Consider the following 22,075-nt stretch of genomic DNA (forward strand, 5'->3'; position numbering starts at 1 on the left):
CAAGTGACGCACAATGCAATTGCTTACCACCCACTGACCGATGCCCAGCCTGTCCCTGAGATGTTGTCCAACCCGCCCCGGCTAGCCACCCCTATATATTTAGCATGACCCCAGATGGTATGGAATACCCCTTTGGCCAGTTTGGGTCAGCTGTCCTGGGTCTGTCCCCTCCCAGCTCCTGCTGCACCCCCAGCCTGCCCGCTGGCAGGACAGCGTGAGAAGCTGAAAAGTCCTTGTTTTGGTGTAAGCGCTGCTCTGCAACAACTGAAGCATCAGCATGGTACCAACATTCTTCTCTTCCTAAATCCCAAACACAGCACCCTACCAGCTAGTAGGAGGAAAATTAGCTCCATGATAGGGATTAACTCTATCTGAGCTGTTTTTTTCTTAGTGCAGAACAGCATTCCACCAAAAAGCGGAGTGTCCTAATTTCACAATCCCCTTTAGTACTCCAGTAGTTCTTATAAGGTATGGTGGTGGAATGAAGGAAAAAAAGATAGTGTTGGAGGTTCTGTCAGGAATGACCTCTGAGGAAGTCTGACATAGCTGTTTGATTTGCAGATTAATGCAGTTTGCATTTGAAATTTGTACTGAAATTTGTTTCACAAAAGTTTTAAGTATGTAGTTTATTATCCAGTTATCAAATTATGTCAAAAAAAAAAAAGTTTACTAAAATGAATTGGCAAAGGAAAATAAGAGCCATTACTAAGTCTTATGCACGTAGTTATAAATGATTGCTAGTTGTGAGGGTCTGGGACATTGTGTTCTACTGTAAAATATCTTAGTGGTGCTTTGGAAAAACAGGACTTCCCTGACACCAATGTAGAACTCTGTCTAGGTCTGTATTCCATGATACGCGGGTTTAACACCCTCTATGTTATAGACTGCATAATTTAATGATCCTAGAAGCTTAAGGAACAAGAACGTTTGTCATCTTTGCAATACACTAAATTCCAGACTTCTGATTACAGTGCTTGAGAGAGTTGTATGTTACCAGATGGGAGCACAGATCTGATTTTCAGAAGGCAAAGATAGATTTCAGATGTATTACCATTTAACTCAGAATGACAGGAAAACAGTGTAGCGTTATAATCATGAGCTTTTACATCATAAAGTTAAAATCATAAGCTATTACAGATCAGCTGTGTTTTTTTAAGGAGTCGTCATAAATCATTGTCAGTGCCTTAAAGTTTCAATCTTAGTAATTCTGATTTGCTAGACTTTTTAAATGGTATTTCTTTCTTCACTTTGGATACACAGTTTATTTGCAAACTGTAAATTATGGCTTGCCAATCCAGTTTTTATTGTGTCAGTGTTATGATTACTAATGAAAATGTAAATATGCTGATGAATAGAAAGAGCCTGGTAGGATGTTTTCTAAAATGGCTGGCCTGCTACATAGATCTGAAGAAACAAGAAAATACGTGTCCCTTCTCTGTGATTGAGATTATCAGTGCTTTCAAAGTTCATTGTATGGAAACCAAATTCTAAAGGGTGATTTTTTGGTGTTTCTGGCTTTTATTTTAAACCACTCCTGTTGTTCAATGATGCAGGTAGTTTATGGTCAGATCCAGAAGAAAATTACAGGTATAAATAAAGATATACTCTACAGAACAGCACATTTGCCATATTTCTCAATATATTCATGGAAAATTGACTCAAAATATCTCCAGTTATTTTTGCTTCATGTCAGTGCAAACATAGGATCTGCAAAAGAAAAATAGTAAGCAAATGTAGGTTAATATTTACATTTTGATAACCCTCCAAAATGTTATACAAACAGAAAACAAAACCGCAGGAGGAAATACAGTCAACCTTTCACTTAAAACCTCAGAAGAGATCATCTTCATGCCTTCATGCAGCAGGGTTTACAGGAGCTACTTTGCTATCATGGTGGGATAGCAAAGTTTCCCATTTCTGAAAGTGCATTGCTTTGAGAGTTACTTAGCCAGATGCAGTAAGTAATATAACATATTTTGAAATTTGCCCCAACATTTGAAAACGTTGCACAATTCTATTGTATTTTATATAGTTTTGTGTTATGACACTTTATATCAGATATAAAGTAATAGAATGTAAACATTACATTGGTTAACTGCAAGCTCTTGGGGGAGATTTATTTCTTTCTATGTTTTGCTGTCTTTGAATCTGTGGTCTTTGAGTTAAGGGTTGCAACATCCATACAATATTCTTAATAGAAAGTCCACAGTATAGCATATTCCTTTCAATTTTTTCCAGGCTGTTTTGTATGTTTTTTTTTCTTTTTTTTTTTTTTTGTTGACTGATTTAATTCTTGGAACTTCTAAAACATGAGGCACATCTACCAGGTGGGTGTGATTGCCTCCATTCTTCAGATACTGGTTCCTGGAGGAGGTGCCAAGAAAAGGGTTTTTGGCATGCCACAGTAAGGCATTGTAAGGCACAGTAAGGCTTGACTTTGATAGTAATTACCAAAAACTTTACTTCGTAACTGTAAGAAAATCTTAGCAAACACAAACAGAAAGAAACTTAGTCCTTATGATACCCAGTTAATGAGAAATTTCCTATTCGGAATTGGATTAGTTGAGTTGGATTTTATGGTTAGTAGCTCACTTTTGATCCAGAAGAGGATCACAAGGTTTGTGACCCTGTACTGATTATCACACTAGGTAATGTGATAAGGGGTTGTTAAGGTGGAATGTGTCTATTACTGGCTACTGGGCTTGTACAGCATTGGACATTTTAATAATTACAGCTTAGCCTTGCAGGTAATAATGACAACGTTGATAAAAATACCAAGATAAAATTCCAGAAGTAGATTGTGTGATGTAGTTTAAGAAGTGTGCATGTGATAGGAAGAAACTGAGGCTTCCTGAGGAACTTGCTGAATTAGTTCTGGCAGACTAAACACAATCTATGGGTCTGTGGATTGAAAACTCCATTTAAGCTTTGCAAGCCTTTAATTAGCAAAGCTGTACCTTTCTTCTGTAAAAACGGAGAGAATGGAAATAACAAGAGACTTGCAGCAAGGACAGCCAGTCGGAGGGAGATGTTTATTCATTCAGGTTATAGCCTTGCTCAATAGCTATTGCGTCTTTCCTTGTGTATGCTGTTCTACAGGTCACTGCTAAAAATAGACACTCTCTGTCCCCAGCTGATAGATCACAGGACGCAGCAAGCACAGGAAACCCAAGTGAAATTAGGAGTAGCTAAGGTACAGCAAATGGAACAGCCGATTACTCATAAAGTAAGCACAGCTTTTTAGCACTTGATGTATTTTGTCACTGTGATCAACTACCAAACAGACCTTCAGCACTACCTGTTTACATAAAAATTGTTGTGCAGAGTTTGGTATGAGTCATAAATTTGAATTTGTTGTAAGTTACCTTACCAGGATGGCTGTTCCTGATGCATTTCTACAGGTCTCTGTTTCTTGGCTCTTATTTTTACAGTCATGGCAAACTTCTGATGCCATCATTAGCACTAGTATTCCCCTTGTTTCAGCTGCGGTGTAGTAGACACATGGAAATACTTTTATTTCTCTGCTACAAAATCACCCTCTGAAGGAAAGCGAAGCCATCAGCCAGTTTTGACTTGTCAGCGATTTTGTTTGATTTTACACAGGTCTCCAACATGTGATCTGCAAATGGACTCAGGAATATTCAGCCGTTTGTACCAGAACTGCTTAAATTAGAAAAATCAGTTTTTAAAGAAAAGTGGGAAAGGAAGGTATGCAACACTAAATGTGTAGGGTTTTTAGAAGTCTGTGATAATAAAATTAAATGTTTCTTGTCAGAAATTTTCTGCAAGAGGAAAACATTTTAAGAACTATTTGACTCATTCCTCTCTGTAAAAATGTGAGATTATATTTTTTTGTGCAATTATGACATGGGATTATTATTTTTTTTAATACAAATTACAATTACAATTCTTGTCTTTTGGCTAAGAAATTATGTTGACATGAGCTTCAGAGTCTTGTTCTGCCATCTGAAGGAAGCGAATGTGCAGGGAAGATTTGACAAAGTAGAAAGCTTTTTGTGAAGCTCATTGTAAAGAATGAACAGGTACAATCTGCCTGTGTGTGAGTGGAATTTATTATGAATTTGTGCTTAAAATGTTTCTGCAATGAGCTTTTTTTTTTTTTTTTTTTTTTTTTTTTTTATTTAGAATCAAATTTTAACTAGCTCAACAACAGTAAAGAGACATCTTCAAAAGATTCCTGTGTTCATAAAAGATCTGTCTGTGCTTACAGGCTTTCAACTACTCTGATACCTTCTCCATACCTTTAGTGGTACAGGTTTTGTACTAATTTATAACTTAATATTGGGTATTTTGAGCAAAATTTTGATCACAGAAAATCGAGTTGTGTGTCTTGCTGGTTGGAATGGGCATTGCATGTTAATGAATAAATATCATAATTTGTTTAGCTGTCTGGGTCACTTCATTACTGCAATTCTTTCTGTAAATTCATTTTGTGAAATGTGTTGTCTTGAGATGAAAAACCTAGGCTTCTACTGCAATGTCTCATCTACAGACAGTAAGGAAATATGACTAATTCAGCAGCATCAGCCACAATTAAGTGGTATTTCCCACAAAAGTGTCTCTACTACGTGCCTTGACAGCTGCGTCTGTGCAGAATGTGTCATGTGTTTCAAATAGCTCTTGGGAAGTCTGACCAATGAATAATTGTCACGTAAAAGAACACATAATAAATAAGAGGAATTAATTCAGCTAAGTGTAGTCGAGTGCTAGATGACCATTTAGTGGAATATAAAGCCGCAATATCATTATGCTTTTCAGAAAGTTCAGACTGATGTTTCCAGAAACACCCAAGTTAGATGTTCAATTGTATGCCATTGCTCAAATAGGCTTGAGTGGCCCTGCGCAGGCAGACCTGTGTGTGAACTATGGATGTAGATATCCAGAATAATGGATACTGAAACAGATGTTGAAATACTTAACACTATCTCTGTTTGTTATGGGTTTGGGTAATGCCCGCTTAGAAACTCTATAAACCAGTATGCACAGGGAAACACAAAAAACTAAATAGGTGAAGGAGTAAAGCATACAAGCCAAATGCAGAGGTGATAGTTTGATATTTTAATGATATTTGAGAATAATTCTCAAGTATCTTGCGGTATCGTTGTAATCAAACACTTGTTACAAGGTTGCTTGGAACACTTAAATGTAGTAATATGCGTGACTGACAACCAGTTTGCTGTCAGTTCTATTGGTAACAAAGTACAAAACGGCAGCATTTAAATGAATGTCTAAATGGATACATTCTTCTGTGGAATCTTTTTTTTATTATTATTTTTTCCTGTGGGAATCTATCTTGGTTTGTCCCAGTAGCAGTATTCTGGATATGCGTATGGTCACCTCTGACTACCCTGTTGTAGCTTGAATGAGAACTTATTTGAGAACTAAAATAATTGTTACTAAGAACAAAAGTGAGTACATTTTGGAAACAGAAAGCTGTTTGGCAGCACTGTTAGGCCTGTTTCTGAGTTATTTGGCAGGACAACTTAATGCTCCTTTCCAGAACAGAAGCCCTGACTCCCTCTATAGGCACCATAAGGAAGAGCAGACTAAGCAGATCTGTAGAGTTCACGTTCAGCAAGCATGTGTGTTATCTCTTAAATGAGTGAAAGCTGCATAGACTCAGATGACACTGCCAACCCCTTGGGTGGCAGTACTGGAGGCTGGGCTGGAGGAGCTCTGGTTTCCAGTGTCCCCCATGGGGGACACGGCCCTGGAATGAGGTGTGAGGAGAGCAGGCCGGCAGGAGGCGGCTGTCTCCTGCCTCCCCACACAGCCCAGCTCCTGAAGTTCATTTCTCTGCTTCGTGTGACGTGGGTGCGCGGCCTCCCCCTGTCCTCATGCCGCTTCCATTTCTGTGCATCTTTTTTCCCACATCCGTGTCAGTGTTGAGGCTGGGTGGGTGCTGAAGTGGAACAAGCACAGGGCAGAGTAAGGCTGATGTGGCAGCGCAAGCGTCGTTATTGCTTCAGGTGCCGCCTGGGGTGGGACTGCTGGAACTGCGAAGGCCAGAAGAGGAGCTGCAGCATTTCCCACCTCCTTGCTAATGAGACTAGCAATTAGAATTCTAATTTTTATTAACGCCTTAGTTCCATCAAAACAAAATAAAAACGAAGCAAAACCAGGAAGTTACCAAGTCACGGAAAAAAAAAAAAGCCCCAACCACCACAGTATTTGTCATTAGCCACACCCGCTGCAATTAATGGAAACGCTTATAATCGCTTTGTTTAGCGTCACGAGGCGAGTCCGAGTCGTGACGGGAACCCCATCATTAGCCGCGCCGCTGATCCGTGCCACGGGCAGGAAGGAGGCCTCGCCCCCCCCCCCCCCCCACGCGCGCACCCGATGTGCCGGCGGTCGCCGCGCTAAGATGGCGGCGCAGGCGGCGTGACGCGGCGGCGGGGGCCGCCCCCTTTCTGTGTGGCGGCGGCATGGAGGCGGCGGCGCTGGAGCGGTTCCGCAGCCCGGGGAAGGGCAGCGGGCTGCGCTCCCGGAGGCGGCTGCGGCCCGGCGAGCTGCTGTACCGGGCCGAGCCCTTCGCCTACGTGGTCAGCAAGGAGCTGCTGGGCGGCGTGTGCGAGCGCTGCCTGCGCAGGTACGGAGGAGCGGGGCAAGGCGGCTGCACCCTCGTGGCCCGCCCAGCGCCGCCCCTTCCGCCGCTGTGGAGGGAAGGAGGGGTGGGTAGGGGGCAGCGCGGGTGCTGAGCTGGGAGCTGGCTCTGCACGAAGCAGTGTGTGAGGCGTGGGGGGGAGTCCACGCCGTCCGTGTGCTCCAGGGTCCTTGCTAGGGGTGCCTGGCCAGCCCAGGTCCTGTTGGTGGGAGGAAACCAGTGGTGTGACTGTGTTTCAGTATCTAAACGTGCACTGACAGGCAGTAAAAGCCTGTCTGTGGTCACAGGGACGTTGAGAAGAAACTCAATATTGCCAGTCTCTGCCCTGGTTCATAAGTACCTGATGCGTGGTTTCTCTTTGTATTTCTGGGGCTTTGCTTCCTGTCCTCGCAGAGCCTCCCAGCTTCGGTTCAAAGAAGTGATGCTGTGATCCCCATGTCCCTAGGGAGAAGTTCGGGGGTGTGTGCCAGGTCACACCTGCATCTAACCTCAGGGTATTAAAAACAACAGGAAAAGATTTCTAGCTGATGTTTCTGTGAAGCCTGAGTCGTGATTTCGTGGTGCCTCAGGAGGGTGGCTGCCTGCACCTGTAGGCCTGAGGCGATGAGAGGCAGCTGGCTTCGGGGGCAGGCTGGCAGCAGCGACTGAATCTGAGGTGTTGGGAGAGGGAAAGGTAACCAGGGCGAGGTTTGTTGGGAGAAACAGTGGTTCTACCACCTGCATTGTGAAGGGTTATGCATTTGAAAGTTTATTTTTAACAGTGGTATTAGTAGAAAGTTCAAGTTAAATAAAATCTAAAGTGATTTACCATCATGCAGATTCCATTGCAAAGCATGCGCTGGTTGTGAAGAGTTAGTAGATCAGAACTGCAAACAGATTTTCTTATTTATCAAATTAAAAGCATTTTCTTATTCAGGAGATGTTATTGAACTAATGATGTGTGTATTCGTACATCGTTTTTCTTTACATACATGGAAGTTAAAAATAACTTGTACCTGCTGAAGTGGGATGTGAAATTGAACTGTTTCATGGCTCTGGCTTTCATTTAATATGCAGTATGATCTTTACTGAAAGCCAAGTAGGAGAAAAGCAGTTACTGCTCACTTCCAGGTAGGTCGGTTGCCTTGGGTACAACTTTTCCTGTCTTCCATTCTGATCTTTAGGGGGCAGCACAGGAACACGAATTCCCCCCCCCCACAAAAAAAAAAGTCTTGCTTGAAATTGACATAGCATTTATCATTCTTATCGTATATGAGTGAATGTTTGAGGCTCTGTGCTATGCCATGCAGTTCCGTGCTGACTTTGCCTCCCAGGCTGCGTTACCAAGTGCTGTCGGTCGCAGCTCCTGGCTGTGTGGGAGGTGCAGGCTGGGCCAGAAGATGGGTGGTGGGGTGCAGATGTTGTTCTGGGGTGCGTGCAGGAAGGCAGCAGCATGGCCTAGGCTTGGTGTAGGGCCAGGGGTGCTTGCTGTGTGGCTGCCTTGCTCTGTGGCCTTGGCTGAGCCCTTTAGGCTTGGGGGATGGCTGCTGGGGCAGTCTGCTGCCCTCCTTCAGAGAGGACAGCCTGGCTGCTGCTGTAGCTCCACTTGGTCCTATCTAAATTAAAGTGAGTAGCAGTGAGAATTTAAAACAATTATATGGCTTTATTTATTTACTTCCTACACCTGCTAGTGGAAATTGTAACATCCCTTCCTCGCTTTATTGGCCTGTTGGCACTATTTGTATAGTGCAGTTAATTTTTTTGGTCAGTGTTAATAGGTCATTCTCATGTGTAGAGCTGGTGGCAGATATTAGTAATTATTTCCACTTCTGTGATTTCTTCTCACTCTAGAGATAGCCCTGTGTTTTCTGATGCCTAGGTTCATGCTAGCTTTTAGAGGAGGCAGTTCTGAAATATTCTGCTATGGCTGGTTTAATATGAGAGTGTAGTTCATTCAAATAATATCACATTAGCAAATAAAAAATATAATGTCCTGAAGTTGGGTACATAGTAAAGATCTGATCAAAAATGTGAATTTTGATAAAGAAGTACTTGTCAGTTTGCATTTCCATGGAAGACATGCCCTGAGAGCACACATGACAGTGTTGCGTGGCCGTACCTTTTTGGCCAAGGAGCATCTGTAGGGATAGAGGTGATGCCCTGCTGAAAGCGTGCTGTTTGTGCATGTATCCAAGTCTGACAAAATTTGGTTGGCATCTTCTTCCAACAACTCGCTGGGGAAAGCAACAGAAAAAAAATCATTCTTTTCTGTTAAAGACTTTCTGTATGGCTTCTTCCCATGCGCCTCTAAGGTGGGTTCAGTGTCAGAACAGCTCAGTACAGATTTGTATGGCAGGGGATTGAGTTATGTAAAGACAACTTAATTTCATCTGCAAACTAGGGGACTTCATTGTGTTTTCTGTTCTGCTGGGTGTTGATAAAGATGTTGAGTAAAGCTAGTTGCCAGCAGTCCCTGGAGACCTCCATCACCTTTCTCTGTTCTGGAAAGTGACTGTTAAGACCCCTTTTTTCCTTCTGTGTTCTTTGTGGCTATCAGCTTATAAAAGGACCTTCTTTCCAGTCCCTGACAACTTGGCTCTTTTTTAGCCTTTGCATGATTATGTACTCATCTGTGCATTGCTGTCATTGAGCAAGCTACAAAAGCAAGCTTCCCTTCCGTGGGAACCGTGCTTGCTCTTTCCTGGCAGATCTTATTCATCTGAATGATTAGTAATCTCATTCTCTATTATATAATTGTTAAAGTTTAATGGTGAAGACTCATTTGGCCTCCTTTCTTCTATTAGTTATTTTTAATATTCTGTTTTGCTTAACCTTATTTTAGAATTTGCTTTTACGTAATTGATCTGACTAGTGGTTCCTTTAATCTGGATATTGCCCGTTACTTCTTGGTTTAACAAAATAGGTCTGTACTGACCTTTAGCATAGGAAAACTTAACTGCCAAGTTTGCTTGCATACATTGATTTATCATCCCTCAATTTAATCATGCTATCCATCTTATTTGGTGGTGTTGCTTAGTTTGCTCAGCTTGTTAAATCTGAACATAGATTTTAAAGATGTTCCTTGTCTGGGAAGTGAATACAGAAGTGGTGTCCCGGTGCTTGGCAGAGTTTTATTCCTCTGTGTAATCAATGTCATATTGGCCATTAATCCCCGCTGATTGACTTTCCCTCAAAATACATGGTAGAGATGGCACTGCTTGGTCTAACCTTCATATCTTGCATTAAAAATATACCCAGCCTGTTATAGAGTGGGAGTTAAAATGAGGATAAAAAACAGTTGTTCCTTTTTGGTTTGATTGCTTTTTATAAAACATCAATATGTTGTATTTTGACGTGTGATGTTTTGCTTTTACAGCAATTCAGTGCAAGAAAGCTTAAGTTCTGGTTGACACCTGGGAACAAATAAACAAGCTTGCTGGAGTCTGTCTCAGAGGAAGCTGCAAAATAGGGAACGCCAGCCTACTCCCAAATGCTATTCCACTTATGCCTTTACAGGAAAATGACACTGAAGAAAAGTGAATATTTGAGAATGTGTGATGTATGGCGTAGACCATGAAATAAACCAAAATGTTTCTTGCATGGTTAGGGTCAGAGGCTGTTCAGACTCTTTTCTTTTTTTTTAAAAAAAGAAAAAAGGTGGTTTTGTATGATTGCGGCTTTTGTAAATGTATCTGGAAAGGAAAAAATGTCTAGTTCAGGACTGTCGGTTAACATGACTTGGTGTTGTGAAATTGTTGGCAATAAAATTTTGGGGATGTGAGAAGTCTGTTTTATTTGATCATCAATCAGAGTTTGAGATTTCCAGTAGTTTTCCAGTAGTTTGCACAACACATGACTTAGTAGGATGTAGAGGAATTGTTATAACAATGTGTATCAGATTAGTGGTAGTCACAGTGGTCTTTCCAGACGGGAAATGGAAATAGGGTGGCTATTAGAAGCAGTTATATTTTTGTGCTTTCAGAGTAGGATAATCCTGGGAATTATATGCACAAACTTGATGGAGCATTTCTGACTAATCACGTCGGAGTGGAATTGCAGGGCTGTTGTTCCCTGTGCTATCTGCCCTCATATGGAGCAAGGGCCAAGCATGTGAGACATGTGTAGGTGACTCATGAGCTATGCAATGTATCAGAACTTCAGGTTCACTGCAGATGGGTGAGGAACTTTCCCAAGGCTGGAGAAATCACGCCACCGCCACTAGCACAAGCGTTTCTATCTGTAGCTGAATGACCAAGTAGCGTTTTCCTGAGAAGATGTTCACCCTCCCCCTTGTCATTTTACTGCAATAGTAAAGTGACCTTACTGTCAGTGAGACCTGCTTTTTTTGTCTCAATACCAATTGGAGCCATAGGAAGGGTGGCTTTCATGATGCGGTCGTGTGCTGCCAAGAAAATATGCAAGGAAGAGTGAAGAGAGCAGACCATCAAGTGCCCTTCCCTGTGGCACCTGCTTCAGAGAAGGCTATAAACTGCTTTTTCAATGTGAATAAAGCTAGCATCTAATGGAATATTTGCGGTATCCACCAAGGTCGGGAAGATGGAAAACCTGGTATTTGTGTTTGTGGTAATTCTCTTGACCTACCCTGTGACTTCGTTTGCCTCCCTTGCAGTGCCCTTTGGGCTGGCCAGAGAGTTTGCCATGTTCCTGCTAGGCATATCCTGTGGTCCGTGGTTTCCTTCTCTGACAGGCTGCTTGGTTTGTTTTTTCCTCTTTGGGGTGTGCTTTGGGAAGGTAATTCAAGTCCTGTTTTCGGTAAACCCTCTCCTTTCCTTTTGGCAGTATTTTGGTTCTTGCTGCACTCCTGTGTACAGCTTTGGATGCTCCGAGCCCGCTTTAGGCAAGGCGGGTCCCTGCCCATGTCCTTCCCTTCGTCCCCCGCCTTGCAGGCTCGAGGCTGCTGTCAATGCCTTCTGCTGCCAGCCTGCCATTGCCCCTCTTCCTAATGTAAGAGGAGAAGTTGGAAGGGCAGAGACGTTACCAAAAATAAATTCTTCTAGGTCAAGTGTTTATTGTGGTGTCTGTCATTTATGGAAAAATGACAAGTTCAAGTTCGGACGTGCCTTGAAAGTCCCTAAAGATCCTTACGATGTTGTGATTCTGCGTGTATAATTTTCATGCTTGTAGTGATCTGTAATTTGAAAGGTATTATATCAAAATTGTTGTCTTGTCACGCTGTGACTGACAATTTAAGTTACGGTCTTGTAAATTCATCTGAATTTAGGCTTCACTATGGATCTGCAATGCACACCTGGTATTACCCTGCCTCTCTGCACAGTGCAGTCCATAATGTTATTGTTTTAAATAATAGGCTCCGCAGGAATGTTATCTGCTTGTAGCAGATGATAAAGCCACCAGAATAGGTTTGTGAATTGAATTATCTTTAGTATTCATTTTCTCAGAATAAACTGTAATTGTGCAAGTACAGGATTAAAATGAGCCCTGCAACGGAAAACATAGCTGATTAAAATATGGATAACTTCTGGCTGACATATGTAGTGACAAAATTAGTTTCAGATATCTCCTGAGATTTTTTTTAACTTTACAGAAGTTGCTTCAAGTTCTGCGCTGCAATAGAGAACGTAAGTTCTTGAGGAACTGTTAATGACATCTTGTCCATCCCAATGACATCTTGGAATTTAGTTGTTGGTGGCTGCATCTATTGTGACTGTACTCCAAAGCAACCATGTGCTTGTGGCCATATGGTGAATGGGATAACCCTTCTTCCCCGGAACATCTACAGCCTTGTTCATAACTAGTTGCACCAGTTGTTCCAAGATGGTCACAATCATATAGGTGGGGGAGCTAGAAAGGCAGAACCATAGCTTAGCAAACATGAATGCATAAATATGTCTGTCAGTGTCCTTCAGTTGAGGTGTTGCTGAGGGGGAGAGGGGCTGAAGTGGCCCCTGCAGGGAAGGGGAAGGTCAGGCAGTCAGGGCTGTTCCTTCTGGTGGCAGCTAGCCTTTAGCCTGGTGCACTAGGAATGGAAATAAAACCATAGAAAGGGCTCTGAGGGGAATTTCCAAGCTCCTGTGGGGGTGAGCCTGCAAGTTAAAGGGGACTTTGAGGAGTGTAGGACTGGCTGGCCATCTGTAGGTGGAGGATGCTTTCTGCTTTGTAGCCTGGGGTGGTCCTGGCTAACCCTGCCCCATGGGGAAGGCTTATTCCTTCATCCATGCTGTTGTGGTTCTGCCACATTTTCTTTCCCCAGAAGCATTTCCTAACATTTTCTTCAACCTGGTAGAAGAAACACTGCAGACATGTGGAGTTGCTTCTTCCTACAAATAAGAGATTATTTTTGGTTAACATCTTGGCTATGTAGAAGTGCCTTCTGTGACATTATTTGTCACTGATCTTACTGATTTTGGGGTCTGTGCTAACTGCTGTGGTTGCCGTTCTTCCAGCACACCTCTGCAGCTGAGCAGGTGATTCTGCTTGGAGATCAAGACACGATTTGGACTCATGCTCAAGTGCATCCTGATGACTGTAGGGTCTGTGCCAAGCGGTACAATTGTTGAATGCCAGTGCATAATTCCTGTGTTAAGCCAAGCTGTGATCCCCTGTTCATAAAATATTTAGCTCTCCTGTTCATCATCTTAACAACTAACTGCATTCAGCTCAGGGCTTGTTCTGTGACTAGCTTGATTTCTCAAGCAAAAATGAATGGAGACTGAATATATATATATATATATATTTAATAAATTGTCTCCTTAACACCTGTGTGTTGCAGTTCATAATTCTGCTGCTGATAGGAAGTTCAACCCCTGGCTTTGCTCGGGGAGGCCTGTGTGTCTGGGTGCTTCTGCAGGGTCTGTGTGCGTTGGTGAAGCATGGCCATGGAGGGGGAAAGGTACTTGTGTCTTGGTGAATGTTGAAATGTTGAGTGTGAAATAAACTATGTATGCTTCCTGTGTAAGATCTTTGTTCAGTGGCCAGGAACTCCTGTGTATGTTTTTTTTTTTTTTTTTTTTGTGTCAAGAAAAGGTTGCAAACATCTCACTTTAGCATATAGATTCAATGTAGTGCTATCCTGTTGGCTTTTTTGAATCTTAAGTTGTTTTATAGCAGTGTTACTCCTTATTTATATTTTCTAACAGGAATGTATTTGTAAGTCCCATTGATTCCAAATATTACTGTGGAGAGACACTTTACTACTGGAGGCACACTTCTAGAAGTGAATGCCGCAAGGATGTAACACTTAGACAAATTTTGAGAGACATAAAGCACAAATTTTACCCTCCACATTTCTTTGTATCTTTCCTCACATTGCCATGAATATATTTTTGGGGACCTCCTATATCGTCCTTGTAGGCGGAGTAAATTCAAGTACTGCTTTGCATGTCACTGCGCAAGGAAACTACTGAATATCATATGGGATGAGAAAGGTTTATGCCAGGGTAATGCTCTGCATTTAATTTCCTTTGAAAGAAGCTGGGACTCTTCTGATCAACCTCTGGATCCAGCTATTCTAAGCATTGGTTGAGTATTGCTGTGAATCTGTTCTCTGTATAGCTCTCTTTGTGTTCTGCAGTGCACTGGCTCCAAGTCCTCCAGCTGTCGAACGTGTCTTAGTCCAGATTTCTGAAGAAGCAAAACCAGATGAAAGATGAAAAAGAAAAAATTGAATTGGCACAGACAACCACTTTCTCCTCAGCTATTTAGGTTCCTAAGTGTCTGTTTTAGCAAATGAGTCTGACAACTCAGTTATTTACAAATTGTATCCACTTGTCATATTAAAATGGTCTTATTAGTTACTATTGATATACCGCAGACGGAATGGGTATGGAAACACTTTTTTTGAATAGTCTCTGAAACTCTGCACGTGATGATAGATTTATCTGAAGTTTTTGCCCCAGAGGGAAAAGAGGCTGTGTGGTAATCTATGTAAGAAATGCATGGCTTCAGCTGTAAAAGGGAGCAATGAAGCATATTTCATCATAAGTAAAATCTATTACAGATTTTTGGGCTTTTTTTTAAAGACTGTAGTGTTTGTTTTATCCCCTCAGATAAGTACAGGAGAGGATCTCTTACTCCAAGAATGTGACTCTCCATGGCTGGGACAATAGATGAGTTGTGCAGATTAGCACTAAAAAGCATCATGTCAGGCGTAATAATAGCAAGGCAGTTATAAGGGTCTTATTTAGAATCCCAATTACAGAGGAAGTTCATCTTGTCACGTCTGCTAGATAGCTAGCATTCTGCCAGCCATGCAGTCGGTCTGCATATTGCTTGGATGGGGGTTTTGCTGCCCCTTAACAGCCTTTGCTGCTTTGGCAGTCGTGTTCATTGAATTACACTAATTATTTGATGTGGTTAGTACCTCATTGCGTGGTCTAATAAGCCAAAACTACTTGAGATTTTAAATGAAACGCAAAAAGGAGTGTGAACATGCTCAGTATTGTGTGTAAAACAATTGGGCCCCTTCAAAGACCCTGTGGGAACTTGGGGTGGGGTTGTTTTCTACTGACCTTACCTTTCTACTGGAAAATGTGACTGGAGAATCCTGTTGCAAATATATAAAACGTTACCCAGGCCGGATTAACTTCTGCTGATTTAATTATAGTATTCTGGATTAACAATTGATTTTAAAAATAAATGAATGTGTAGAAGATGGTGTGTGCTTGTACTGAAATAGGTATTCAACCAACTTTTCACTGATTAGGAAGTTACTGGAATTATCAAGATCTAAATGGCTTTATTTTTATGTCGTGTTTATTGGTGTGTTTCAGGCAAGGCTTACCCTTCTGTTCTTTACTGCCTTTATGGAAATTCCCTTTGCTAAAAGTTCCCGTACTTGGTTTGGTGCTTTTATCTGGAGAGACCATTGTAAGATTTCCCACTTGTAAGGATCAGTTGTCACTTTTCTCTCTTTCTGCCACCAGATGAAGTCTTTATGGACAGCTTTCAAACAGAGTTTGGGGTAGGCGGTCAGTCGAAGCGGTAAGTGGTAGAGCTCTGTCCTAATTCACCTTGCTCATGCACACAGATAACTTTCTCAGCTGACAGGGACGTTTTAATGGATCCTTGAGGAATACATCAGATGAAGGATGTATCCTTGTGTATTTGGATACACAAGCGGAGGGTTAGAGTTCATGTTTTGACACGGGCACCTTCTGTGAATTTGGATAAGGTCTTTCTGTTGCTTACTAATTTGAGAGATGTGAAATTTATTGTTCACCCATATACTTAGAAGTTGCTGATAGTAGGCAAAATAGAAAAAAACAACTTGAGTTGTTCACTTGTCTGTCACCTTAAGGGCAGTATTTGACCTGTAGCCCATTTGAGCATCTTAAACAGTGATTGTAGGCAGCAGATGGTGAATCTGCTGTAAATTTCCTAGTACTGAGAGGAGAAAGTCCAACACCAACAGGTTTATACGTACATTTAGAATTAATGGAGCTCTCTGAAATTGCCAAAATATGTCCCTGTTACACCAGAGCTGAGAGCTTTCCTGTGTGAAACTTTATGGCCTGTGCAATTTGCCAGATCAGAATATTATTGTGCTAAATCACAAGGATTCCTTCCAGCTTCAAAAGCTATGAAACTTGCTTGTCCTTAGGCCAAGAAAAAAGTGCCTGTATAGAATGAAAAGAAGCTTAACTGATACCATAGAAGAAGAGGGAAGGGGCCAATGGGATTTAAATTACAGCAGACTGAAGGGAATGTCAGTGTGAAAAATTGTTTACCTGGGATGGGCTCAGTAGATGCAACCTAGAGAGCTGCCCAAAGCTGAGAGGATATTAAATGTTTCAGGAAGAAATTGATCACAAGTGAAGAACCTGTCAGTTCTTAAAAATAGTGGTCTGCTGTGGATGATACTGTGATACAAATCACTTACCAATTCAAGAAGCATTGGTGGCTGGAAGCTGAAGTAACATACGGTGTGAAGGGTTGGGAAACATGCTTTCTGGTTTGTGCCTGCATGTGTAAAAATCTCAGCAGGAAGACTTTGAAAGGTGGTGTGTACAGACCATGTTTTCCCTGGAGAGTTACCAGAGTAGTGAGGCTGTGGCCCCTCTGTGGCTAATGCGAACATCTAAAATAACAAAAGAAAAGTGGAAAATGCAGCTCTAGGAAGTTTTGTACTTTCTGCACAAGACTGGAATTTGATGCTTTTCAAGCTCGCTATAAGGAGAGGATAGAGGCATCCTAAATGACCAGGGTTTCTTAGTGGGAAGCTTGTACAGAACCTGATGTGGAGGGAACTGGGTGTTTGGGAAGTGGGAAACCATGCCTCTGTATTTGATGGGGGGAGCTGTGGGCTGGGAACATGAAAGCTAGATGTGTAGCTGGAGACACAGGCTGGGGCTGAGGGCACAGCGGCAGCAGGGATGTGCTGCTTGGTGGTGGAAGAGCACGTGGGTATAATGGTCAGTGGCAATGGATACTAGTGTTATCTGTGGTGCTGAATGTTCTTTCAAACCTGAGATTTTAGCCCCTTGTGTCTGCATCTTAGGAGGAACTGAGTTATCAAAGGAGATATCTTAGGAGGAACTGAGTTATCAAAGGAAATATTCTGCCTTTGAACAGGTAGCTCACAGCAATGTCAATGTTAAGGATGCGCTAAATACAGTGGTATTTGGCTTTCTGTTGGGGGGGGGGCAGGCTGTTGTAAGCTTTTTTCCCCCAGCTTTTGTTCCTTTAAAGACTTCCTTTGGAACAGGTGAAATGATGTACACAGCTCCCAGCTGCTTCAGAAATAATTATGGAGTCAATTCCGTTGTCCTAGGAAGTCGCTGTGGGAGTTGTGACTTTGGAAACAGACTTGGTCTGTTCAGAGAGACTGTACTATGGAGTTATTAATTTTTAATTTTCTTTTATTTTTAATGTCCCCCTTTGGAGTCTTATGAGCTGTAACTGTCTGTACACATAAGAGTTTATGACCCCTGTAGTTAGGACCCCTTGTGAAGCATGTATTTGGAGCTTGTTCTCATATATTCTTCTTGGTTTTAACTATAAATTTCATCTGTACTGGACAGCATTTTACTAATAGCTGTTTTTTATTAATTGAAAGATTGTTTGCTTTTCTGCTGGATAGTACATAAGGATTTGGCATCCTTTTTCAAAACAACCTTTTTTGGGACGTCTCTGTGTCTATGTATTGTACAGCTGAAGGTAACAGCATTTTAAAGTATCAATTTTATTTTCCAGATACAAAGTCACCCAGTCTGCATTACCTTTCTCTCTTTTGCTATAAATTCTTCCAGGCATGAAATAGCTTGCCAGTTGTTTGCTGCACATAAGCTAATGAATGGTTATCTGTTTATCACAGGTAATTGCATAGCTGCAAACTGCAATGCACATGTAAGTAAGCTTATTGTGTAGAACTCTTGCTGTAAGACAATGCTAAATCAGTTATTGCAGGCCTAGTCATATCATCCTAGTCTGTGCTTTCCATCAAGTCCCTGCAGCAGAAACCTCCTCGCCTGCCATCCTGCCTGCTCTGGAATCAGATGGGGCTAGAAAACTTTCCTCAGCTTACAAACACTTCCAGTCTTGTCCCACAGTTTCAGCAGCTTTTAACCAAGCAGGTAATTTGACTTCATCTTGTGATGAATCCTTAATATTCATTCTAACTGATGGAAATAAATGACCACCAGTTTCACCCAGGCTTGTTCCTATGAAGTCAAGCTTGTCCTTGACATGTAAACAAAATGTTTACATCTGCTGGGGGTGCGAGTTCCCAGTCAGGAAGAACAAAACCTCTGTGGACTCACTCCTGCAAATATCTGCTCTCAAAACGTGTAATGAAGACAGAGCAGAAAGTTGTTGTATGTCTTCTAGAGTTAGTAATTTCCCAAAATGCATTTTGTTCACTTTTTTTACATTTCTATGCATAGATCTGCTTGTTAAGCCTTAAAACGTGGGAATAATTTCAACTGGAAGAACAATATGTTCTCCAAAGCTTACTTTACAGTTTTAATAGTCTAAATTTATTTTTTTAGAAGTTGTTTTAAAACTGTTAGCTTAAATGGAAAAAAGCCATCTTGATTTATTTTACAGTTACTGCAAATATACAGTTACTGTAAAAATACAGTTACTGTCTATTTAACAAATAAATGTCGTGTGCCTTTGGTGGAACAAGCTTTATTATGGTGGTAAGGTTGCTGCTGGCACTGTGTATTTCAATATAATATGGTGGAGATAGGCCCTGATACAGTTTGTAACTTGGTGAATCTTGGTATGCAATATGGTAATGGCTTCAATATCAGTATTTTCTGGGGAAACCTTTCTCTAAAAATGTTGTAGTTATTGGAACAAGATTTACAACATTTGCACTATCTTTTCCTTGCTTCCCATTAGGCTTTTCATCTCTTTTGCATATGTGTATGTTCACAAAGCCTCATTAACAGAAAGCTGAATCTCAATTTATGTCTACAGTAAGCATAAATATTACATGCAAGTGTAGTTTGTATAGCACTGTCCACAAGGAACAGTGCTTCCCAGTCGTGCAGTGTAACTGTTGCCCAGCCTCATTCGACAGTGGCATTACTTGAAAGTAAATATCCATCCCTCCTCCTCCTGCAGGAAGATTGTGTGCATCTTCATTACAACCCAGAACAAGGGGAGATCAGAGCAGTTGCTCTTGCTGTGCTTTGTTTCCCTCATACAGTGAGGGAAGCTGTTCGGGCAGGGCTAAGGTAGGGTGTTTGGGATGCCCTGTGCAGAGCTTTTTCTGGGTTATAGCGCCAAGTGCCACCAGGAGCTTTGTTCCCTTTCGGTGTCCATGCCCTGTGGCCCTTTGCCCCTGGCCATCTGGCAGCAACAGTTTTGGGGTCAGAAGTGGAGCCTGTCCAGGGGCAAGGTGCTTCCTGCCCCAGGGGCTTGGGTTTTGTGGGGCCTGAGGCCAAAGTAATCCCTTAGGGAAGGGGGATGTGTGCTGGCTCATCCTTTAACAAAGCTGTTGCTTCCCAGTGGCTGAGAAGTTGGTTGAAGTCACCTTGCTGCAGGGAGCAGTTCTGGTGAGCATGGGCAGCAGCCCAGTGGTGTGAGCATCCCTGCGGATCAGCATGGTCTGAAGACAAAGGGGAAGGGAATGGTTGGGAGAGAGGCTATTTAAAATCATCCTTTTGGGTCCTGGCATACAATAAACTCATCTGAAACTAAATTAGGTTATTGGGAGAAGAAATGTCACCCCATGAAATGTGACTGATTTCCGCACTGGCGTGCAGATGGCAGCAGTCATGCCTTTGTTTCAGAAAGACTTTTTTCATTGTTTTCCAACACAAACATTTTACTTCTGAGGAGAGGTTGACTTATGTTTTTAACTTGGGAATACAGTCAATGAAAATGCTGGATGGCTAGCATAAAATTCCGAAGAGTAGGAAAAAGTTGTTCTAATAAAAGGTCTCATTGTTAATATAAACAAGAAAATACTTCACAAATGTGATTTTTTTTTTTTTTTTCCAGTTAATGTTTAGAGAGAACCTGACATATAACCTTGTTTTGTCTTTGGAGTTAACCTAACATAAGGATTATTCAGAAAGCCTCACCTTTTCATCACATAAAACCACTATTCTATTTTCCTTTTTTTCCCCAAAGTAACAATTTTTATCTGCTTTAGTTTTTTTTTTTTTTTTTTACTTCACTCACTTTAGTTGCTTAACATTAAGGAAGCTAACAAGTCTCAAAAAGCATAATAATGAGCTCTTTTTTAATTGCATGCTCCAATAAAAGTTTTTCAAAAATTGTGCTTTCTCTGTGGGTAGTTAAAGGATGGCAGTGAGCTGGTCAGATCTCCCAAGATGTGTTTTTTTCAGATAGGCTAAGTGGCTAATAGGGCTAGGCAGATAGGGCTAATTCTTCAGATGGGTACACTTACACTCATACTGGTACTGCAACTTCTGGTAACTAACCTGTAAGATTTTTTCTTAAAGAAAAATGGTCTGTGAATATGTGGCTTCCTGCCCACTGCTGTGTTTATCTGAATGTGATTTTAGATGTGTTTATTCCAAGTTCTAGATGTACCTGCTTTGGAGAAATGCGTTTTGGATTCATAGAGCTGCAGTGATGCAAGCCTGGTTGCAAGATGTATCCTGACTCAGCGGTAGGGATGGTGGCGATGAAGATATGTACATGCTCAGTGAAGCGCATGGATTTTCCTATAGTCTTGGGGAGATGGATTGTTCTCTGGATACAATTACACTGTAGCTAATGCATTTACTGGGGGAGAAAGGTTGTATTGGTTTAAAACAAAGCAGCACATGTGTTCTGTCATCAGATAGTGGAGTCACTGTGTTGTCGTTGTCAGCTCAGATAAATTTGCAAGTTGAATACTTGCATTGCAGGTGCATTGTTCCTGTGAGTGAGACTTCTCAAAGTTTTTCCCTAAGGTTCTTCGTTGGCTTTTGAACTCCTCCAGAATTTCTATGTTGGGATCTAGTTCACATGTTCAAAATATCTTCATCTTGGAAATCTGATTATCTTTGCCAATTATTTGAGGCCATACAAAGTGCATTGAACCTAGGAAATGGTAAATGTTTTTAAGTTTTTGATAGCCTGCCTGCCTCTTGCAGTTGGTATTATTTTGTCCTGTTTTCCCTAAGCAGAAGCATTCCTATGAACAGACCCATTCTGAGATCTAAAACCACTGTCATAACCTTCTGAATGTTTAGTGTTCTTATGGGTTATTTTCAGCCACTATTTTATTACCACAAAAAATTGGATAGCTGATGTTTTTTTTTGCTTGTGTTGTCCCATGTACTGCGAGTATGACATATGGCTTAATAATGTAATCTGTTTATTTTTTGTGAACTACTTCTGCTCATCGTTTGATAACTGTTTCCAGCAGATCTTGATCCAATTTCCATAATTATGAAAGTAGTTTCTATACTTGAAAATTATGATAGTAGTTCCTATATTTAAAATTACTTGGATGCTTCTTTGTGAGAGGAGCCAAACTGTAGAAATGCAGAAGCAAAATGAAGATAATGGAAAAGAAATACTTCAAGTTCAATGTTTTTGCTGTACTAATGTTCTCTCTCGTGAGATGTCTTATGTTATTCTTGTAAAGATTTTAGGTTGCTTGTCAGTCTAAATGCTTTAATTTTTATCTGAACTGAATAGTGTTAAATATCTGTAGCTGAATGTTGTCCATAACAGTGAGGAAATGCAAGAAGGATTGTGTCCTTGACTGGGGCTTCCAGTTCTCTGAAGAAGGGTTAGCCCATGACACATTTGATTGGTTCTGCTCCTATTATGGACATTAAAAGCCTGTCAAACAGATCCTTTTATTGTAAGTGAACTTAATATTAGGATGACTACATTTGCCTTCTGTTGTTTATAATTTCTTCTGTGTATGGATCCTGGTTCTTTGCAAAAGGCCAATATGTAGGGAGAACTCCTTACTTTCACCTTTCCTTGTCCATTTTTTTTTAAATTAGAGATTTAAAACTTTGCTAATTTGTGATAGAATAGGATGCAGTTGACTTTTTTTTTTTTCTAAGT

The 22,075-nt window shown here is 41.3% G+C and overlaps 1 protein-coding gene across 2 annotated transcripts in view; it reads left to right on the forward strand.

Annotated features, from left to right (window-relative positions):
• The first annotated feature begins 6,394 nt into the window (after positions 1-6,394).
• Positions 6,395-22,075, forward strand: part of SMYD3 (SET and MYND domain containing 3) — a 372,579-nt gene continuing 356,898 nt past the window's right edge. For both annotated transcript variants that reach the window (XM_035321618.1, XM_035321619.1), the window contains exon 1: positions 6,395-6,613. In XM_035321618.1, the coding sequence (XP_035177509.1) occupies positions 6,450-6,613 (164 nt within the window). In that variant the 5' untranslated portion in view covers positions 6,395-6,449. The remainder of the gene's footprint in view (positions 6,614-22,075) is intronic.

The sequence above is a fragment of the Oxyura jamaicensis genome, chromosome 3 (assembly GCF_011077185.1).
Source record: "Oxyura jamaicensis isolate SHBP4307 breed ruddy duck chromosome 3, BPBGC_Ojam_1.0, whole genome shotgun sequence".
Classification (NCBI taxonomy): Eukaryota; Metazoa; Chordata; class Aves; order Anseriformes; family Anatidae; genus Oxyura; species Oxyura jamaicensis.